Source organism: Protomyctophum parallelum, assembly GCF_964188405.1.
Source record: "Protomyctophum parallelum genome assembly, chromosome: 17".
Taxonomy (NCBI): Eukaryota; Metazoa; Chordata; class Actinopteri; order Myctophiformes; family Myctophidae; genus Protomyctophum; species Protomyctophum parallelum.
This window is the reverse complement of record NC_139719.1, coordinates 27,375,794-27,396,199: the sequence shown is the minus strand read 5'-3', so window position 1 is coordinate 27,396,199 and position 20,406 is coordinate 27,375,794. Positions and strand designations below refer to the sequence as shown.

The 20,406-nt window shown below is 45.1% G+C and overlaps 1 protein-coding gene across 6 annotated transcripts in view; it reads left to right on the top strand.

Annotated features, from left to right (window-relative positions):
• The window catches only part of exoc6 (exocyst complex component 6), an 80,125-nt gene that overhangs the window by 49,563 nt on the left and 10,156 nt on the right, over positions 1 to 20,406 (top strand). For 4 of the 6 annotated variants that reach the window (XR_014570553.1, XR_014570554.1, XM_083787028.1 and 1 more), the window contains exons 20-22: positions 11 to 40; positions 2,960 to 3,101; positions 13,088 to 13,161. Coding sequence is in view for 4 of the 6 variants with exons in the window: in XM_083787028.1 (XP_083643154.1) it covers positions 11 to 40; positions 2,960 to 3,101; positions 13,088 to 13,161 (246 nt within the window). In the remaining 2 variants the exon portion in view is untranslated. The remainder of the gene's footprint in view (positions 1 to 10; positions 41 to 2,959; positions 3,102 to 13,087; positions 13,162 to 20,406) is intronic. The other 2 variants (XM_083787029.1, XM_083787031.1) reach the window with 1 other exon arrangement.

Below are 20,406 nucleotides of genomic sequence, written 5' to 3'. Positions count from 1 at the left end.
CTCTGCTCAGAATAACAACAATGACCATGCGTCGATGTCGGTAAGTACTCCTGCCTGGCCGTCGCTGCACTGCTGCAGTACAGCGAGAGACGGAGAGAGAGCGATGGGGGGCGGTGTTAACAGCATGCTCATGTCTGACTGTGGAAGCTCCAACACTCCAGCCTTGTTGCTTCTTACTTCACCTGTGGTTAACCCCCTTGTTGTGATGCACATTTCTGTTCACATCTGCATTTTATTATTAGGCATTTAGCTGATGCTTTCATGCCCTTTAGGAATCCGAACCATGACCACCCACCTGCAGAATGCCATGTTTGTTTGTATAAAGATAATCACATTCACCGCCACGGTTCCTGCATAGTAGTTAGCTACTAATGATGATTTCATGGTTTCCCCCACTCTGTACTTAGTAGTAGTAGGTGAGCCCTAATATTCATTATCTTAATGGCATTTATTATCTGCCTAACACATTGGTTTGAGTCTTTAGACTAGTCTTGAATGTTATCCTAGAGAAGCCTTCCTAATCCCATTAAGAAATTGTGTTTCCGAATTAGTTTTGAAAGAAGCTGATGTCTTAACTTGTCTAGGTACTATTTTCTGAATATGTACTTGGACAACAATGTCTTACTCAACAGTTTTCTGTTTTGCGTACATTGGCCCAATTACCTGCATCTCTAAATTAAACCTGTGATGGATTTTTATTTAATTTTTTATCTCTCTATAAGCTCTGCTTTGTTGAGTTTGGAACTCTCCACGAGCATGGCACCAGGCCCAGGAATGTGTGAGATTGCATTGTGGGTAAAGCGCTCCCTTTGATTCAGTGCTCTAAGTTCACTCGACCCCCTCAGGATAATCATACATTCAGTCAATCAGTCAGTCAGGGATGAATCTGGGGCTTGTCGAGGCTCCTCTTTTCTATATTTCATATTGGCTCAACTGAGCTGGATGGAGTGAGGAATTCTGATTCAAGTCCGTTTTGATTGTCATCATTTCTGTCAAAGTCTATAAATATTCCCGGAGGTTCACTTTAGGTTGTTGGAGCAACGACCTCTGGACGGCTTCACATCTCTCCCGCCTTGGCTTATACAACAAGCCTGCTGACCTCTACCACACCTGCATGTTCGGAGATCTCCCTCAATTCGCCGTGCTAGGTTTTCCTCTCCCCTCACTAGTGCGTTTGCATAGAGGCCAAGGCAGGGTGTGTCTAGTAGCTTTTAAACATCTTCAGCGATGTTTCATCTCCACTTTCTCATACCTTAACCCCTTTTTAAGAATTTGAACCTTTGCCCATTTAAATGGTTTAGCCGGGGGCGGCTACCTTTTCTTACGGGGACTTCCAATTCTCCATCTACATGAATTAGCTTTGGCGCACAGGTTCATCGCGTCTGTTACTTTCCCTCAACATCAGTGTCCATCTCCGACTTTTCAATGATGTGGATTTTGCTAGTGATTCCCCTCAGTCGACAGAAATGGCGCCAAGTGAAAGTAACCCTTTGACAAACCGCTGCAAGGCAGTCTTGCCACAGTGACAGAGCCATTTGTAGTCAGTTCAGACTGATACGGCTCAGTGTATCTCTGCTGTCTGTCTGCTAGTCAGTTGTCAGCATGGAGTTGAGTGTTACCACCAGGGATGTTGTGGAGCTCAGAATCAGGATTTGTAATTTATATCAGATATATGCACATACTGTAGGCACTCATGCACACTGTAATCTTCATGTATGAATCCTCACTGAGGCTTCAACTCTTTGCAGTGGATCAGTGACTTTGTTTTGTGACCTACAGTATCTCTTCAATAAGAGAGGGAATCACTCATTCAGTCCTGTTTGATTTGATAGAGAAGTGATTTGTAGAGTAACATCATGTTAGTCGGAGCGCTGCTTGTGACTGATCCATGAACTTAGCTCAGCCACGTCATCCCTGGATGCGGAGAAGTGTTGCATGAATGTGTTTCAGTGTTGTTGTCACAGTGGTGGTTTGCTGACCCGGTTCTCTGTACAACAAACACTAATTGCAAGCGTACAGTCCCATTCAAAGTCATTCTTCACATTTCAAGCGCACGGAGTGGAGCTCAGTTTTAACTTTTGACGTCACTTGCAAAGACAACGATTGCGTACAGTACCATCGGGTCAAACTCAGTCCAGTCCGGGTATTTGAAATGTTAAGAATCCACGTTTGATTTCGGGGTAGCAATTGTGATGCTAAATGGAACTAAATGGAGGTTTGTTTGTGAGTTTTGTATTCTGCCTTACCTGCATGTATCAGACCCTCTGTGTTCAATGTTTCTCCAATAATCTGGCAAAGGACACAGACCTCGGGCATAATAGCATTATAAATCCTCTCACATGCTTTATGGAGCTTTCCTGGCCCAACTCGTCACAATGCAACAAATTAATTTATATTTGACTAGCAATCACAGCACAATGTATGGTATATTCAAAGTAAAGATAAGGCTGGGCCATATATTGAATATGACATGAAAGATTCAGTATTAACGAAGTATTTTCCATCGTGATTGATTGAGTGTATCCAAATTTATAAGGTGAAATAATGAACCACCGTTAATATCCACTGGTATTTGTGAGGATCTATCATGCATATTGGCCAACTGAAAGTTAAGTGAAATGGGCTAGGCCTGGCTACTCAATGGCTGATGTTCAGGTATGGTATGCTGGATGCTTTGACTGGCATATGTTTGTGGCCTTTTACTGTGTTGTTGACCCAGATACGAAGGTGCAGTGTAACAATGTATCTCTCCTCCCCTCTTATTGTTTTCCCCCACTATATTTCTACCCCATCTCCCCTCTTTCCTCTTAACCCCAACCCCCCTCCCCCCTTTCTCTTTCTCTCTCCCTCCCTCAACCATTTTATTCCTGCGCCACGTCCATCCCTTCCTCTCCCCTCCTGTTTCTGTCTGTCCTCCATTGGTCCATCCGTCCCTCCTGCTCTGTCCTTCTCCCTGCAGGGTAAAGTGGCCCAGACGGCGTGCATGTCCGCCTGCAAGCATCTGTCCACGTCCCTCATGCAGATGTTGTTGGACACAGAGCTCAAGCAGATCAGCATGGGGGCCATACAGCAGTTCAACCTGGACGTCATACAGTGTGAATGTGAGTACTCATGTGTGTTTGTGTGTGTGTGTGTGTGTGTGTGTGTGTGTGTGTGTGTGTTTGTGTGTGTTTGTGTGTGTTTGTGTTTGTGTGTGTGTGTGTGTGTGTGTGTGTGTGTGTGTGTGTGTGTGTGTGTGTGTGTGTGTGTGTGTGTCTGTGTCTGTGTCTGTCTGTCTGTCTGTCTGTCTGTCTGTCTGTACTCTGTACTGCGACCTAGCTTTTCCTCCCCGAAAATTAGCTGGGATCCTTCCAGTCAGCACACAGAAGTCATCTGGCATAGGAAGCCCACTTCCTTGTATTTCGCTAACACCTCCTGTGGTGGGTGTGGCCTCCATAGTGGTGGTGGAACGCCCTTTTCCCCTCATACAAGTGTTGAGTCAGCCTGTCATCCACATCCCACATTTAGTGAATTTGACAGAGGTTAAACCTTCCCCAGTCAGCCAGCACTCACCTTACACAAACCAAGTATCCAGGGCAGGCTAGAGCTGCCACTGTAGATTACACAGTGGCCTCTTACACAGGGAAGATGTTGAACGACAGGCAGGCAGCCATTGCTCCGTTTGAAGATTTGCAGGCAGTTCACCCAGTTTGGTTCATGTCATTTCTTCTCTTACTGGGGCAAATGGATGTGACAGGTAGAAGATGGAGAGGGAGGGAGGAGGTGGGAGAGAGTGTGTTAATTTAACCACTGAAGCCCTAGTCTATAATAGTACATCCAGAAGCTCACAATGTGTTGCAATGAGAAATCTCTATTTTTTCACCATATAAAAAAATAAAAAATAACTAATAAAAATAACTTATTGTCTACTCAGGCTTATGTGAACACCCCCGACAGTTTTTAAGTTAGTTACTTGATTCAGTAATTAGATATTTGATATTCAGTTTAAGTTGCCCCGCCCCCTTCCTATACAAACCACTATAACTTCAATCTCCATTTTAACCATGATAGATTCATCGAAAACACTCGTCCTTTCTTCTGTTGACTGATATTGTCCTTCTAATACGTGTTTTTTTAATTTACTGTTTTCATCTATTTTTGATAATTAATTTCTTATGTTTTAGTCTTCTCCGGCCTCCTCCTGGAGGAGGTTCCCCCTCACGTATTCTATAGGAAGGTGGCGGGGCAGCTAAAATGAACATCAAATATCTAATTACTGAATTAAGTAACTTAAAAACTGTCTAGGGCGTTCATATAAGCCTGAGTGGACGATAAAATGACCAAATGATTTTTTGAAAGTGAAATATCTCTTTAATTCTAAGAGTGTAAAGTAATTTTTTCAACCAAACAACAGAAGAGTAGTTATGAATTATGACGCCTTCTTTATTCAACTTGAACCAACACAGCAGCGCAGTACCTTCATTGTGAGGCACAGTCATACACACAGGGGCAAAAAACATACCCCCCCCCCCTGCCTTTGGAATAGCAAGGATGATAATACAGAGGTGACATGCTGTACATCCTAAATGATTGATTGCACTCGCAGCAAAAACTCTCCCTGGCCTTAGAGTGAGAGGAGTGTCTGTGTGAGTGCCTGTGTGTGCGTTACCTTCCTAGGTGTGTGAGAGTGCGTGCAGGTGTGTGAGCAGCACGTGCACGCTTGTGTGTTTTGTGTGAGTATATAGTATGTTCCTTAAAACCCTATCTTGGCAAACAAGACTAAAGTGTGAATCTCTAGCAGAAGGTCATACGTTGGGTTCTGTTCGGAACGGTTTGATCTCATGTTCCTGGAAATTCCTCTACATGAGGGTCAGAACAGGGCCATTCTGCCAGACGTGCGTGCGTGCATGCGTATGTGTGTGTGTGTGTGTGTGTGTGTGTGTGTGTGTGTGTGTGTGTGTGTGTGTGTGTGTGTGTGTGTGAGAGAGAGAGAAGGTGAGGAGAATCACAAAGTGTTCTTTTCTGGGTCTTGTCTTACACAGAACACCTGTGGATGACTTAGTAGTTCACCCCTTTCTCTGCTGTCTCCTCACATTCCCTCCCTCTCTGTCTGTGTGTCAGTTCATGAAGAAAGTAGTGCACGCACATCCATGGCCCAGGTGCAAGACAAACAGGAATATCAAAAAGAAGTACTATGTTATAGTCTTGTTGTTAGCTTGGCTAACAGCACTGCAGAGCTCAAGAACCTGATGTTGGATAGGAATTTGTGGAGGGCAGCGATCCAGGAATCCCGAGTTGGTGTTGGCTAGACCTCACTCTCGCAGCAACTAATATTCTTTTTTTGTATATATATATAATTAATTAATTATATATATATATATATATATATTAGTGGTGGGCATAGATTAATTCTTTTAATCTAGATTAATCTCACTGCAATTCTGGAGTTAATCTAGATTAATCTAGATTAAAATGGCTCATTTGAACTCTGCCGAAAGCATTGAAAATATGTGTGCGCTACCTAAATAATGACCAGAAGTAAATCCTTGAACGGGCCACGTGGCCCATTAGACCAGGAGCCCTATCATAATTGGTAATGAAAATATAATAATGTTCAATACGATGTACGTGTGTTATACATTGTTTATTCAGTTAAACACGAATAACCATAAACACGTTACCATACAGGCAATTTGAAACAGTGGGTGCAAGAACAACCCCCTTTTCTGGGATATGACATTAATTAAACTGTAAACCTAGAGGTGATGAAGAACTGTTTACAGTCAGTAGCTTTGTGACATGATTTGAGTCCAACCTCTACCTCTCCTTCTTCCACCAGTCACTCAGACACACCAGCTTGTTCACATTGTCTGGTGACAAACTAGATATTTTTTTCTGTACAATGTGGCCTGCTAAAGAGAACAGTCTCTCGCATGGGACAGTTGTGGCAGGAGTCCCCAAGTACTTCTGGGCAATGTGGGCCATCTTACCATAAACAGCAGTGTGCTCTGACCACCACTTCAGTGGACACTGATCTAAACTGGCACTGGGCTCTACCTTGTACCTCTCAGTATAGTTCGTCTCGCAGGTAGTTTGTAAGATGGGTCGCCTGTGGCCGCCTGGAGAAGAAGCTCGAGCCCATCATCTTCAACCACACTGATAGGCCGGCAGTTGATGGCAATCCACTGAGCTAGGAGGTTAGTTAGCTTGGCTGATAGAGTTGGGCTGACGGGCTTGCCACGGTTGCACTCCAACATTGTAGTTTGACGAACACTTTTCCCCGGAGCCATATTAGTGCTTGGCCCGCCGGCAGCTTCGCTATCATCAACCAACGCAAAGGGATGCTTGTGCGTTAGGTGATACTTCAGACTTGAAGAACTCCTACAGTAAGCCATTTCTGCTTTGCACAGGGTGCAAACCACCTTGTTCTTGTCGAGGTTTCCATTGGGAAGCTTCTTGTAAAGAAATTTCCCCTGAAGCAAACCCGGGTTCACAGAGTCCTGCATGCTGACGTTTGATGTGGCACGCCGCACTGTTCATTAATTTCACCCGTGTCCGGTTAGGTTAGGATTTGTTACCGCCCCGCTCTCGAGTAATTTATTTCACCTTGTCCCTGTTAGGTTAGGACTTCTCCCTCCCACAGAGTAATTCCGCCAGGTAAAACTATCAAAGTGAAATTCCTAGTTTGCTCGCTTTATGCAGTCAATGCAGACCCAGCTCCCAGACCCAACTTTGAGAATAGATTAATGGCGATAATTTTTTTGACGCGCGATAATATTCTCGCGTTAACGCAGCACGTTAACGCCGATAACGGCCCAGCATTGATATATATATATAGACCTTTTCTTCTTTTTTCCCTTTTTTTTAATTGACGTCTTCTGGCCTGAAACAACAGAGATTCTTAATTTAGGTGGTCTGTGAAGGGAGTCCATATCTTTGTGAATGTCTTGTGAGATCTGATTCTCTTCATCTGCAGTGTTTCCTGCAGGAAAAAGCTTTGGCATGGTGCTGGGCACGGGGGGGGCTTCTGGCGCGCGGCCTAAGGCCGCGCGTCGAAAATTTTGATTAATTAATTAATTAATTTGATTAATTAATTAATTTGATTAATACATTACGATTAATTTATTGCTCATGTATTGCTATTGGAGGCACTGGGGAGGCACTCAGGGGGACACTGGGGAGGCACTGAGGTGACACTGGGGAGGCACTGGGGAGGCACTGGGGAGACACTGGGGAGACACTCAGGGAGACACTGGGGAGGCGCTGGGGAGACACTGGGGAGGCACTCAGGGGGATACTGGGAGGCACTGGGGATACACTGGGGAGACACTGGGGAGAAACTGCAGCCACTGGGGAGACATTGGGGAGGCACTCAGGGGGACACTGGGGAGGCACTCAGGGGGACACTGGGGAGGCACTCAGGGGACACTGGGGAGCCACTCAGGGGGACACTGGGGAGGTACTGGGGAGCCACTGGGCAGACACTGGGGAGGCACTTGGCGGACACTGGGGAGGCACTGGGTAGACACTGCAGGGCAGACACTGGGGTGGCACTTGGGGAGGCACTGGGGAGGTACTGGACATTTCGTATCACACACACCATGATTCACTAGCCCCCTTTGCAGCTTGGCATGGCGCGATTTATTTCAAGCATGGCGCAGCGCCATGCCAACAACATTGTGCAGGAAACCCTGATCTGTATGATTACAGTCATTTCATTAAGCCATTTCTTGAAGCAAGGAGGAGAGGGTGATTTCCAGTCCAATTATTTTCTTCACTTCAACCATTCCAAGCATCAAAGCCTTTTGTTCTTCATCTGTACATCCAAATACAGTTCCAGACCTTTAATGGAGAAAATCACCAAAGTTATCAGAATGTGTTTAAATTCACCAGCTCACTGAAAAGCCAGTGCTGGATTCTCTGGGTATACCACTTAGTGTTACCATTGCTACTAACCATGTAAATGTTTTTACTGTAAAAATATAACTTAAATTATTGAAGGGGCATTCATACACATAAGCACACAATCACATTCTCTCCCTCACAAACACCCACAGTCACACACACACAGTCTTCAGTCTTTGAAGTGACCCCATGTTGTGTTTAACATGTCGTGTGACATGGTGTCAGACAGTGACTCTTGCATGAACCTGTGCTGGTATGTAAAAAGCTGTGGTGACAGACAGACTGGCCCTCTCGGCCTAATGGACAGTGGGCTCGAAGCAGAGAGCTCCGTGTTGTCTTTAGTGCTCAAGGACAAGCGCCAGTCCAAAGACTTTAATCCGTGTGTGAACAAAGTCTCATAATGATGTTTTGATAATGTTATTGTTTTGGCCCTGGCTATTGTCTGGGGTCACATAGACTGGAGGTTAATGGAGAGAGAGGAGTTCTCTGAGGAGGAGGAGAGAGACACACAGGAGTTGAGGAGTCTTGAGTGGCCTGCCTGACAAAGGTGGCTTTGACATGTTGTCGCCTGCTTTAAGCCAGTGGTTCTCAGACTTCAAGAACCCCCAAAATGTAGACTGGATATCAAATGAAAACCTGAACCAGCTGATATGGTACTGTTTGCTGGTGCACGTTGTGCTGAGTTGCTGACTGTACCACCATACTGTGTTCAGCCTGCAACGTACAGGGCAGAGTGAGAGGCAGCAGGGTGCATATGCGCAACTGGCCACATCACTGTTATCACTCCCCTTTGCCATCACAGGAGAGCAGCACAGATGGAAGGGCGTGCGTGCGTGCATGTGTGCATGCGTGTGTGTTGGGGAGTGGATTCTGGGCGCAGTGCAGTGCAGACTGCCTACAGGAGAGAGAGAGATGCAGTGGGCTATTGGCGGGACTATAGGCAGTGCATGGGAATGGAGCTGGGTCTGCAACAGTGTTCACTAAGCACCAGTTCATCATGCAAACGGAATGCCCACACAAATGTACATCTTTGTGTTTAGAGGCACATTTCCAAATGCCTGCCCTGTGTAGCCCTGTGTATTCAGTTGTGGCTTCAGGGGGCTCTATACTGTCTATAGGAGAGAGACAGGTGTCCTGTTGGACAGTGTGTGCGTGTGCGTGTGTCTGTCTGTGTGCGTGTGTGTGTGTGTGTGTGTGCGTGCCTGCGTGTGCGATTTGTTTGCGTGCAGTGCAGGTGTGTATACAGTATGTCATACATGTGACCTAGAAGCCCCTCAGGCAGAAGCCATATATACAGTACTGTGTGTATAAATACGGGTCAGCCAAAGTTCAGTGCCGAGTTCAGTGTTCTAGGGAACAACATGAATGTCACAACAAGGCAATATCATGTGTCCATTCTGTTCTCCTGGCTTCCATTGTGATATTGACACTAGTGAATTCCTGCAAAGCGCTAGGGACTGTCTTATCCTCTCACTGTTGCTTTGACTTCAGGGAATCCATTGACTTTCCATGGTTGCTGTGAAAGGCATGGCTCAAGACAATAGATTGAGGTTTTGTGGTCAACACACACGTTTGTTTTTATGATAATCATGACCCCAGTTCTACAGGTTAATTTTCGCTGTAGTTAATATTGCTTACCAGCAAATGTTAACCACTTCAACTAGGGATGTCCACTTTTTTCGCTTCCCGATACCACAATTTCTGTGTTAGCCGATACTGATACCGAATACAGATACCAGTGTCATGATCTCATGTTGTGTTTATAGCTATCTAGCTATATATCTGGTGTTGTGTTTCTAGCAGACTCCTCACTCAAATGGATGTGATGTGATGCACTTGCAGTTTGGGCAACTCCAAAGCAAACTCCACATGTCCCAACATTATATTTACCTGCCATAGTGTCAAACCCTTACCCCTGTTTCGGATCGGTGGTTAGACTGGCATATTCACCGATACCGATATGATAAATAATAGCCGATCCGATACAGTATCGGGACATCTCTAACTTAACGTCCCTCTTCTGGGCATGTCATAATACGCAAACATCCAGCTAAATTTTAAGTGGGACTAATGTCAGTGTAGAGGGAAAAGGGTCTGATGGAAAAGGTTTCAGAGTTAATATTAAAAGCATTAGGGATGCACCGAAAGGGAAATTCTTGGCCGAAACCGAATACCGAATATAGGAAACAGTTGGCCGAAAACCGAATACCGAATAGCCCAATACAGCTTTGTTGTAAAGCTACCTGATTATGGCAAAAGACATGATTATGGATTTTCATAATCGATTCATCGGGCGATTATTTAAACGATTAATCGGATTATGGCACCTTTTTGCAATTACCTTTAAAAAAATGCTTCAAGTTATTGTAGGCATGTTGTAACTAACAATAAAGACAATAAAAATTAATACTCCTTCAAAATTAATATTTTACCCCCTTTTTAATACAATTTGATTTCATTGCCATTCCTTGTACTTGTAATGATACTGTAATCTGTAATGTTGACTGTGTATAGCTGACTGTCTTTCTTCCCATTTCTATCTCTGGGACCCCAATTTATTTTTATTTCTATTGTAAAAATCAATGTAAATTTTGAGAGTGTATTTGGTTCCATTTTTGCACTCTGTTACAGACCGGCCCCACTTGGCTTACTTCCTAACTATCTATAATTTAGCTGGAACTCCCACTATGAGAACCACTGTCCTACACAGTGTGTGGGCACGCACACGCACGCACAAACACACACACACACACACACACACACACACACACACACACACACACACACAATAGCATGCTAGCTGATAGGGGAAAACGTTCTTATTTAGCAGCCATATTAGCATGTTCTCTAGGCTCTAGTATCACATATTGCCAAAGTTAAACAGCACTGAACAACTGATCATTGTTAAGCAAAACGTTCACGGACGTTCTGCTTCTGCTTTTGCCCTGCCTGTGCCCACTTCAATGCGCTGCTGAGATTACACACAGGTGGAACAGATTTGAGGAGCTAACGAGCAAGCTACTGCTAGTGTTCGTCGTAGCCTGCCTGCAAACTCACAGATTCAGACATTGGGGAGCATTTTTTGTCATAGCCTACGACAAAAGAATAGACAGTGGCGGTGCTCACAAATACCATGTTTTGGGACCTGTTGAAGAGCTCGCAGATTTCGCGGAGCGCATCGCAGCCACAGCACAGAGCAACTTGACGCTGTGTGTGTGTGTGTGTGGGGGGGGGGGGGGGGGGGGGGAGACTGAAGTTGGGAGAGAGAGAGAGGCAGATGCGGAGCGCTCTGGTTACGTTCAAGACAATCGCGTGTTGTGTTTATACCGACCCGGTGTTTTGACTATTCGGTGATATATTTTCGGCCTATTTGAGCCGAAACCGAATAGGCCGAAAATACATTTTTAGCCATTTTCGGCCGAATATCTTCGGTGGCCGAATTTTCGGTGCATCCCTAAAAAGCATCATCTTAACCTAACCTCATCTTAACTTTTGACCTGGTGTCTGCATTGCTGGCCCAATGTCTCCATGTTGACTGACAACGCTACACAGGGTCTGGGAAGAAGCACAAGAAGCACTAGGCCAGGGATGTCAAACTCAAATACACAGTGGGCCAAAATAAAGACATTTGTACAAGTCGAGGGCCGGACTGTGTTTCAACACATTTTTGGGGAGAGGGGTAGCTGAAAATTGACCACAAGTGATATACTTTCACTGCTGATCAATAGTGAAGAGAAGACGCATGCCTGCGCTTGCGGGCCCTCGATACGTGACAATGCACTCGCAGTGCATTGTGGGACTTGTAGTATTATGGTGGTCCGTGCAGTATACCAGAGGGCCAGTTCTAATACTAATTAAATATCATCCCGCGGGCCAAAGATAATTCATTCACGGGCCTGATTTAGCCCCCGGGCCTTGAGTTTGAGATATATGCACTACGCAATGGAGGGTGAGAGAAATGACTCCCCTTGCGTCAGCTCCCTTGTGTCATCCGTCAGCCTAGGAGCGAACCCCAATCCAACACAGCGCAAGCAGAGCAAAAGTACCCCAGGCGACCTTTGGCAGCAGAGAGCAATGTTTGTTTTTTTTCCTCCTCTGCTCCTACCCCCGCCCCACCCCCAAAGCAAGAGGGAAGCCACGTCCGGCTTCAGTTGTAAACAAGAACAGGCATGGCTACATCACATTGTTTCACTGGACGCCAACATGACGTCATCGTTTGAAGCACAGCTTTGCAAATTAGTCCGTGATTATCCTTGGCTTTATGACTGCACGAACCCGGAGCATAAAAATAGTAACGCGAAACAGCTGGGGCGAGATCGCAGGCTATTTGGATTTGGAAGTAAAAACGGTTGCGTATTTTTTGTGTGTTTGGACTCACCGCTACGCAAGGCAAAACGGACTCTGTCGAGGCCTTTACAGTAAGCAAGAACAAAACATGGTAACACATCAAATAAATGTAAAAATAGTCATCAAGAATCAGTTGAATATCTATATAATGAAATTATGCGTATACACTATAGAGTGCTATGTCTACATAAAATGCTATCTAAATTACCGGTACATAAATTGAGCATTATGACCAGATCTACCGGGAAGATAGGGAGTGAGTCTGCAGTTCTGATTGCAATGGCGCATTCCTTAGTTTTGGAGCCAGAAGGGAGAAGAGTTTGGGATGTGTGGAGTGTTGTCCCAGCATTTTTAGTGAATGTACTTCCAGCTTCTCTGCGCTTCTGGTACTGCTGTACAGACACACATCCGCCTATACAGTGTCGCTGTCAGGTAGAAACCACTTATCTCCAGATTTGAGCTTTATTTATTTTTATTTGTTAAAGATTAGTTTTTTGGATTTTCTGCCTTTATTGATCAAGTGAAGATAGACAGGAAACTGAGGAAAGAGGGAGAGAGAGAAGGGGAGAGGCATGCAGCAAAGCTCGTCGTGAACAGGACTCGAACATGCAATGCGCTGTCAGGCCAAAGCCTACAGTATATGTGGCATGCACCTGGACCACCCCAAGATTTGAACTTTTTCTTCGTAAATGAACGCCCTACTTGATCATACTTCTGTAGTAGTAGCAGATCATCATGTATGGAGCCAGTGGTAACGGGTGCTTCGTCCCATTCTGGCTTCTTGTGACTCACAGCTTAACAGACAGGTGGAAATGACTTCTAACGCAACGCTTGTTGTTTTAATTTCCTCCCTCAGTGTTTGCCAGCTCAGAGCCAGTCCCCGGGTTCCAAGGAGACACGTTACAGCTGGCCTTCATCGACCTGAGACAGGTAAACCCCCCTGAACCACTGAACATTTTTAACCAGCAGTCAAAAAACACTCATTTTGTTTTGTAATGCTTGTGACAGGCCATGGCTAATTGCTAAATAACACACACACACACACACACACACACACACACACACACACACACACACACAGAGAGAGAAAGGTTTACATGGTACCTAACTAAACTGATTATTCGATTGCATTCATTTAATATATATTTTCTGTTGATCAATCAATCATCTCCACCATACCTTTGAACTGAACTCTCTCCTTTAGCTCCCCTGGTACACTCGCCTCTTTTCCGCTCTTTTTATTTGACCTGTTCCGCCTCTCATCCGCATTGTTCTTTGAGCCCCGAGGAATGAACACTTTTCTTTCATTATAAACGTCGTCTCCCCTGTCCTAATTTAGGTATTTCACTCCCATCCTGCGTCACATTCCATGCCTTGTGTATTTTAATAGCTCATCTCTTGCCAGTCTCCACCTTATTATTTGCCCTCCCGGGCGTTCACCTTTTTTCTCCCTGTCCTAAAGTTCACCTGCTCCCAAAGTTCTGCATAAGAGCCTCTAAGGTGTGTTTAAAGAGTGGGTGTGTGCTACTATTGGCTCCTCTACTTACGCACCCATGGAATGGCAAATCTCTTCTTCCCCTCTCGCATGTGCATACACACTCTGTGCAGTGGATGGGAGTGGTATGTGAAGTGTTGCTGTGGGTTTTTAAGTTCATAATGTAGCCTGTCTGTATACTGACCCGTTAATCTGACCCTGAGGTAGAGGCACGGCCCGGCATCCAGGCCCAGGTCATGTGAAGGTGACCACACTCAAGTATTTAGTCCAGTATGTTCCATAGATATTGTCGCTGTCGATGGTGGAAAACTTGTATGTAAAAATAAATAATAATGTTATGGGAAATAATAACCTGTGTTCCGATGGATCCAGTGTAGTTGGTATTTAGTCACAAGCTCTTTTCATTGGCTAAATATATATATAAAAGACATTTTTAAGACTAATTTATAAACTTTCACTTTCAAAACTAGCCATCTACAAGCTCATGCGCTTGTAGGTCGTCTATTTTAGGTCAACACTATTGTACGACAAGGTAGGGCATTCATTTATGAAAATAAAATATGGAGATAAAAGGTGTTTGGCCCGACAGTGACGATAGTGCATGCAGTCAGTGGCCGCTGGTCAAATAGCAGCCCTTGTTACTCTGTGGAATATTGGGTCCTTTTCTTTTTTGTGCAGCTGTAGGGCTTGTTTTCCTGTGACGTTTGTTATCACAATCGATTTGACAATGCTCTGTTGAGAGAGACAGAAAATCCCTACACAGCTTCTATTTACTGCTGTTTGACCTGTTAATCTTAGCCTTGGGTAGAAAGAGGTTGTGAGCCATCAACAGGTTTAGGTTACATGGAGTTCATCCAACGAGAGTTTCCTTCCAAAAAGGATATTTAGGCTCCATTCGGAGGGGGGGAAATGCAATCCCTGTGATATAAAGGATATTTCGGCTCCATTCGGAGGGGGAGAAATGCAATCCCTGTGATATAAAGGATATTTAGGCTCCATTCGGAGGAGGGGGGGAAATGCAATGCAAAGGATATTTCGGCTCCATTCGGAGGAGGGGGGGAAATGCAATCCCTGTGATATAAAGGATATTTCGGCTCCATTCGGAGGGGGGGAAATGCAATCCCTGTGATATAAAGGATATTTAGGCTCCATTCGGAGGAGGGGGGGAAATGCAATGCAAAGGATATTTCGGCTCCATTCGGAGGAGGGGGGGAAATGCAATCCCTGTGATATAAAGGATATTTAGGCTCCATTCGGAGGAGGGGGGGAAATGCAGTCCCTGTGATATAAAGGATATTTCGGCTCCATTCGGAGGGGGGGAAATGCAATCCCTGTGATATAAAGGATATTTAGGCTCCATTCGGAGGAGGGGGGGAAATGCAATGCAAAGGATATTTCGGCTCCATTCGGAGGAGGGGGGGAAATGCAATCCCTGTGATATAAAGGATATTTCGGCTCCATTCGGAGGGGGGGAAATGCAATCCCTGTGATATAAAGGATATTTAGGCTCCATTCGGAGGAGGGGGGGAAATGCAATGCAAAGGATATTTCGGCTCCATTCGGAGGAGGGGGGGAAATGCAATCCCTGTGATATAAAGGATATTTAGGCTCCATTCGGAGGAGGGGGGGAAATGCAATCCCTGTGATATAAAGGATATTTAGGCTCCATTCGGAGGAGGGGGGGAAATGCAGTCCCTGTGATATAAAGGATATTTCGGCTCCATTCGGAGGAGGGGGGGAAATGCAATCCCTGGATATTTAGGCTCCATTCGGAGGGGGGGGGGGGGAATGCAATCCCTGGCAACTAGTACAACTACTACGAAGTATTTTAGAAATGGTTTCTGTCGGGTGGAAACCTCATAATTGTGTCCAAAACTGTTACTTTCCAAATCCAAAAATATCTAAAATAGCAGATCTACAAACTACTCAAAACCTGTTGCATCGCACGGCACGCCACATTTTGAGTTTGCAGATCTGCTACTACTTGATGCTTTTGTGTGACGCTGTAGTATGATCAGCCAGGCAATGTTCATACAAATCAATCATGCCAAATACCCAAACAGTTGAACAGATTAGTTAGTTAATTGTCCTACAGTCCTACAGTATATACCATACTTGATTGCGGTCCCCCCATGGGTCTTTACTTGTGTCCGCCTTTTATCCCCCGTACACCAAATTTCTTTGGTGAATCTAGTTGATCTACAAGTTCACATCACCTTGCGTTTCGATGTGTTGTGGGCTTGTGCACCTGTTTTTCTTCTTTTGCTGAATGTTATGACCTAACTAGAAGAGGGACGCTATAGGATTCATGTGGTTAATATCTTAGTTGCACACATGAACGATTAGCCTAGAACAATGTACAGTAGCTTATATAATACATCATTATATGGGTTTGCGTGCCACACTGCTAGACCAGTATTATCTAACAGTGTCTTATATAGGTCAGAAAGATAGCCTGCTGACCCCTGTTTCTCAGAGGGCTGCTCAGGAGGTAGAGTGGCCGTCTGGAACGCTGGTTCCTGGATCGATTCCCGGCCCCTCCTGGCCTTGAGTTGAAGTGTCCTTGAGCAAGACACTACCGAGCCCCTAACTGCTCCCGAGGAGTGTGGTACTGTAACCTGCATGGATCCCTTGCTGTGTGTGAATGATGTAACACACATTGTAAAGCACTTAGAAATGTAGACCACTTGCCATTAGGTGCAAAAGGGGACAAGAGATAGACAGAGAGATGCCGTATTTGTGTTTGTCTGAGAGGGAGAACGTCTTGATAGAACAAAAAACTGGGAAACTTGTTTGGTCCTGGTTTGGTGTGTTTGACGTAGAAGATGTGTGGAAAGGTAGATGGAAAAATAGAAAGAGCAACAAACAGTGAAGGAGAGGAGGAATGTAATACCATGGCTCTCATCATGTCTGTTCTGTTCTTGTCTATTCACAGCTTCAGCTCGTTACCGTACATAAACATAGACCAATTCCCTGTCAACAGCTTTATTTTCACACTTGCGTTTGTTTACATTTTCTCTAAGGTGTTGCTATGTTTCTGAATTATTACAGGTAAAGTACAACTAAACAAAATACTTTTCTAATCAATCTACACATTGCTGCATTAAAATGCAGCAATGACGTCACTTCTTGATTAATTTGAGAGAGACAGGAGACAGGAAACAGGACAGAGTTGGGGAGTGACATGCAGCAAATCCGCCGCTGGGCTTGGGCGTTGTACACGGCATCAAAGCCTAGGTGGTATGTGCCTATCGGTGCCCCAACAATGACGTAACTTTGACAACAAATTCGAAAAGGTTTGATGTGTTGAATGACCTATCTCAATTTCCAATCTCTGCAAGGTGATTTTAATACAGTAGTAAAAATGTATGGATTGCAGTTGCTTCCTGGGAAATCAAACAAACTGGTGACAGTAATGACAATTATACCAGTAACAATCATGCAAGACCACCAGTTTGGTCTTTTAACCATATGAACCCCAGAATAGGCACGCTATCGTCCGAACCGGGGAAACTCCCCACTGTATGAGGTCTCCCCCACAGCATGAGGTCAGTCCTTCGCTCTCCTCAGATTAACAGAGAGAGATTACACTAGACAATACACTGGGTGATAAAAACCTGGGATAAAAAAGAAGAAAAATAAAATAGAATAGGCACGCTATCTACAGGCACACTACAAGCAGATAGCAGATCGACAAGCTACAAGTGAGCTTGTAGATTAGCTATTTTTGGAAAACAAAGTTAACAGGTTAACCGCAGAAAGCTATGTTGATCACTAGAATTTCGCGGCCGCTTTGCGGCCGCTCATCCCAGAGTTACTTTGCCGCGCACTATGGGAAGAAGGAAATTGCGGGAGTTGACTCCACATGTAGTAACGGATGGGTTATTAGTTATTATTATGTGTCCTTATTAGTGTAGTGTAGTGTAGTCAACACGTTATGGCTCATACACACTGCCCGGTATTTGTTCCGATTATGCTGTCGGGAGCATTTTTGGCGCTGGCCGACAAAACCGCTGATCTGACGTTAAGCGGTGCCCAAAAGGTAGATCAGGATCTACCAGTATAGATCACAATGGCTTTGCAGTTAGACCACATGACATGGCCCTAAAAATATATATAATTTTAATATAAAAAACGATTTTTGCATCTGCCGCTTGAGATGACCTGAGATGACTTGATTGATTGACATCAAAAAGGGCCTGTCAGCTCAAACACACAATGCAATACTTTTCGCGAATTGTAAGCGAGTCGTAGTGTGTGTTGAATGGCATTTTTGAATGGCATTTGTGGGCTTGTGAATGAATTTTCTCACATTTTTGTGCTCACTTGCATAGACCTGGCGAATTTAGCGTGGTGAAAGGGCAACAGTGTTCCGGGGGTGTGGGTGCTTCGGGCGATAATGTTTGTAGTAAACAAATGCATTGGCGGCGTGAGTGTGGACGGGAGGCATTTTTGATGGCAGTGCCAGTGCCAGTGTTTGGCGGGTGGTGTCGAGTTTTGGCGTTCGGCGCGATAGGAGGAGATAGCGTTGCAACACTGCGAAGGTAAGTGTGTGACGTCACTGCCGTGTGTGTGGGTGTAGTGTGTAAGATGGTGTTGTGGGTTACGGGGGCACGGTGGCACGGTGGCACAGTTGGTAGTGCTGTCGCCTCACAGCTAGAAGGTCCTGGGTTCGATTCCCGCTCGGGACGCTGTGGGCGCTGGCGGCGTGTTTCCTCCTCCGCGTCATCAGTGCCCATACCCGAAGGCGGGGTTGGCGAAAGGGCCTTTCTGTGTGGAGTTTGCATGTTCTCCCCGTGTCCCCTAGGGTAGGTACCCTCACAAAAACATGCAGTAATCCTGGTCTCTAAACTGAGCCAGCCGGGGCGCCTGATGGAGGGGAAAGGAACTGGTTGGAATAACGTGTTCCTTCCACGCGCTACGTCCAACCAGGGAAACTCCCCCCTGTCAGGTGTAAAGGAGCAACTTGGACACTCAGGCATGAAGGAAGCATGAGTTCAAGTCCGTTGCTCTCCACAGGTTGGCGGAGGGTGTGTAGAGCCCAGGATCACATTAGATAATTGACACAGGGGTGAAAAATGGGTTACAAAATCGTGGGATAAAAATTATAAGAAAAAAAAAAAAGATGGTGTTGTGGGTGTTGCAATAGCGACGTAGCTGTTGTGGCTTTGGGTTTCTTGCCATGTGTTGGGTACAAGTTCTCTAATGTTATAATAGATAACATGGCTGACAAGTAAAGTCCAAATTGATCTTGGTTCACAGTCACACACTGCTTGTGTGGGACAACCAATTTTTGTCCCTTAGCACAGATATATGTGATATACTTGCACAGGAACGTGATTATCCCATCCAGTTCACTGGAGTGTGCATTTTGACTGCAAGCAGTAGGAGTGCATCTCTTTATGTATTTACTTTTCTTCCCTCTCTGGTAATTGAGTAAATACGTCCACAGGCGAGACTTAAACTCGGGCCAACCTCAGTCCGCCTTGTGTCCGTAGGCCAGAGGTCAGGACCTATAGCTTTATGTTAAGTCGCTCACGAGGAGTGGAGAGGCGAGAGGGAGGGAGGAGAGAGGACGAGAAGTTGTTGAAGTTGTTTTCTTTTCTAGCTCACCATTCCTGGCCCCTAGAAAAGGATGCTTAAGTTCCCGTTAACCACTTCATAGTAAACGAGAATCAAAGGAAGAGCCGTTCAATAGCCGAGTCTCCCAAGAGCACTCGTTTTATACCCTCGCGACAATACGGGTCAACGGGCGACAATGGAACAGAAGCGGGGACGTTCAAAGTGAAGCGTCACACGGCAATAAAAGGGAATGGGAACACGAGAGGAGCGTGTAGAGTTTCACAATGCCTCCCCCGTGTTATTGTCTAGAAGCAGAAGGTGATACCGTCCACTTTCACAATAGAGCAGCATAACTTGGTGATGATTTAATGGACACCTCACTGTTGGGAAATGTAAACACACACCTAGCACACCTAACTCTACACCTTCGGCAGCTGTCTAGCGCGCACACCCCTTTCGCTCTCTTTCTCACACACACACACACACACACACATACGCACACGCACACACACACACACACACACACACACACAGACACACAAACACAGGCACACACAGGCACACATCTCTCTCTGTCTGTATCAGAGTCCTAGCTAAACATCCCTGTGTTTTGTCTTTCATTACGGTTGTGTTTACTACTGTGTCATTGTGATAGCATGACTGTGCTTGCCTGAAAGAATCCTCTGAGATTACATTCTCTGGTCTAGACTATTATCTTCAATGTGTTTGGTCTCGCCTGTTCAAAATCCAGCACTTTCAACCTGGCGTCCCTATTTGGGGCTTGTCATTATAGCTGCAGATTAATAATAATAATAATAATTAGAAAATATATAAACATTTTTCACACAAGTTTCCACATTTTTTCAAAAGATTTCATCATGGGAGCTTGTTGATTGGCCATTTGGAGGGATGTATCATCTTGCCTACGGCCGCCCATGTGCAAGCAACAAGTTCATCCTCTCAAAGAAAGAAAGCCACGTCATGTCACTGTGTTGAAGGAAACCTCCGCCATTTTGTCTGTGGCTTCATTTTTACCAGGCCTTAGTTGTCAGGTGTTATCAGTTAGTCATACTGTGTAACATTGATTGTAGTCATCTTTTTTCTACGATGTCATTTGA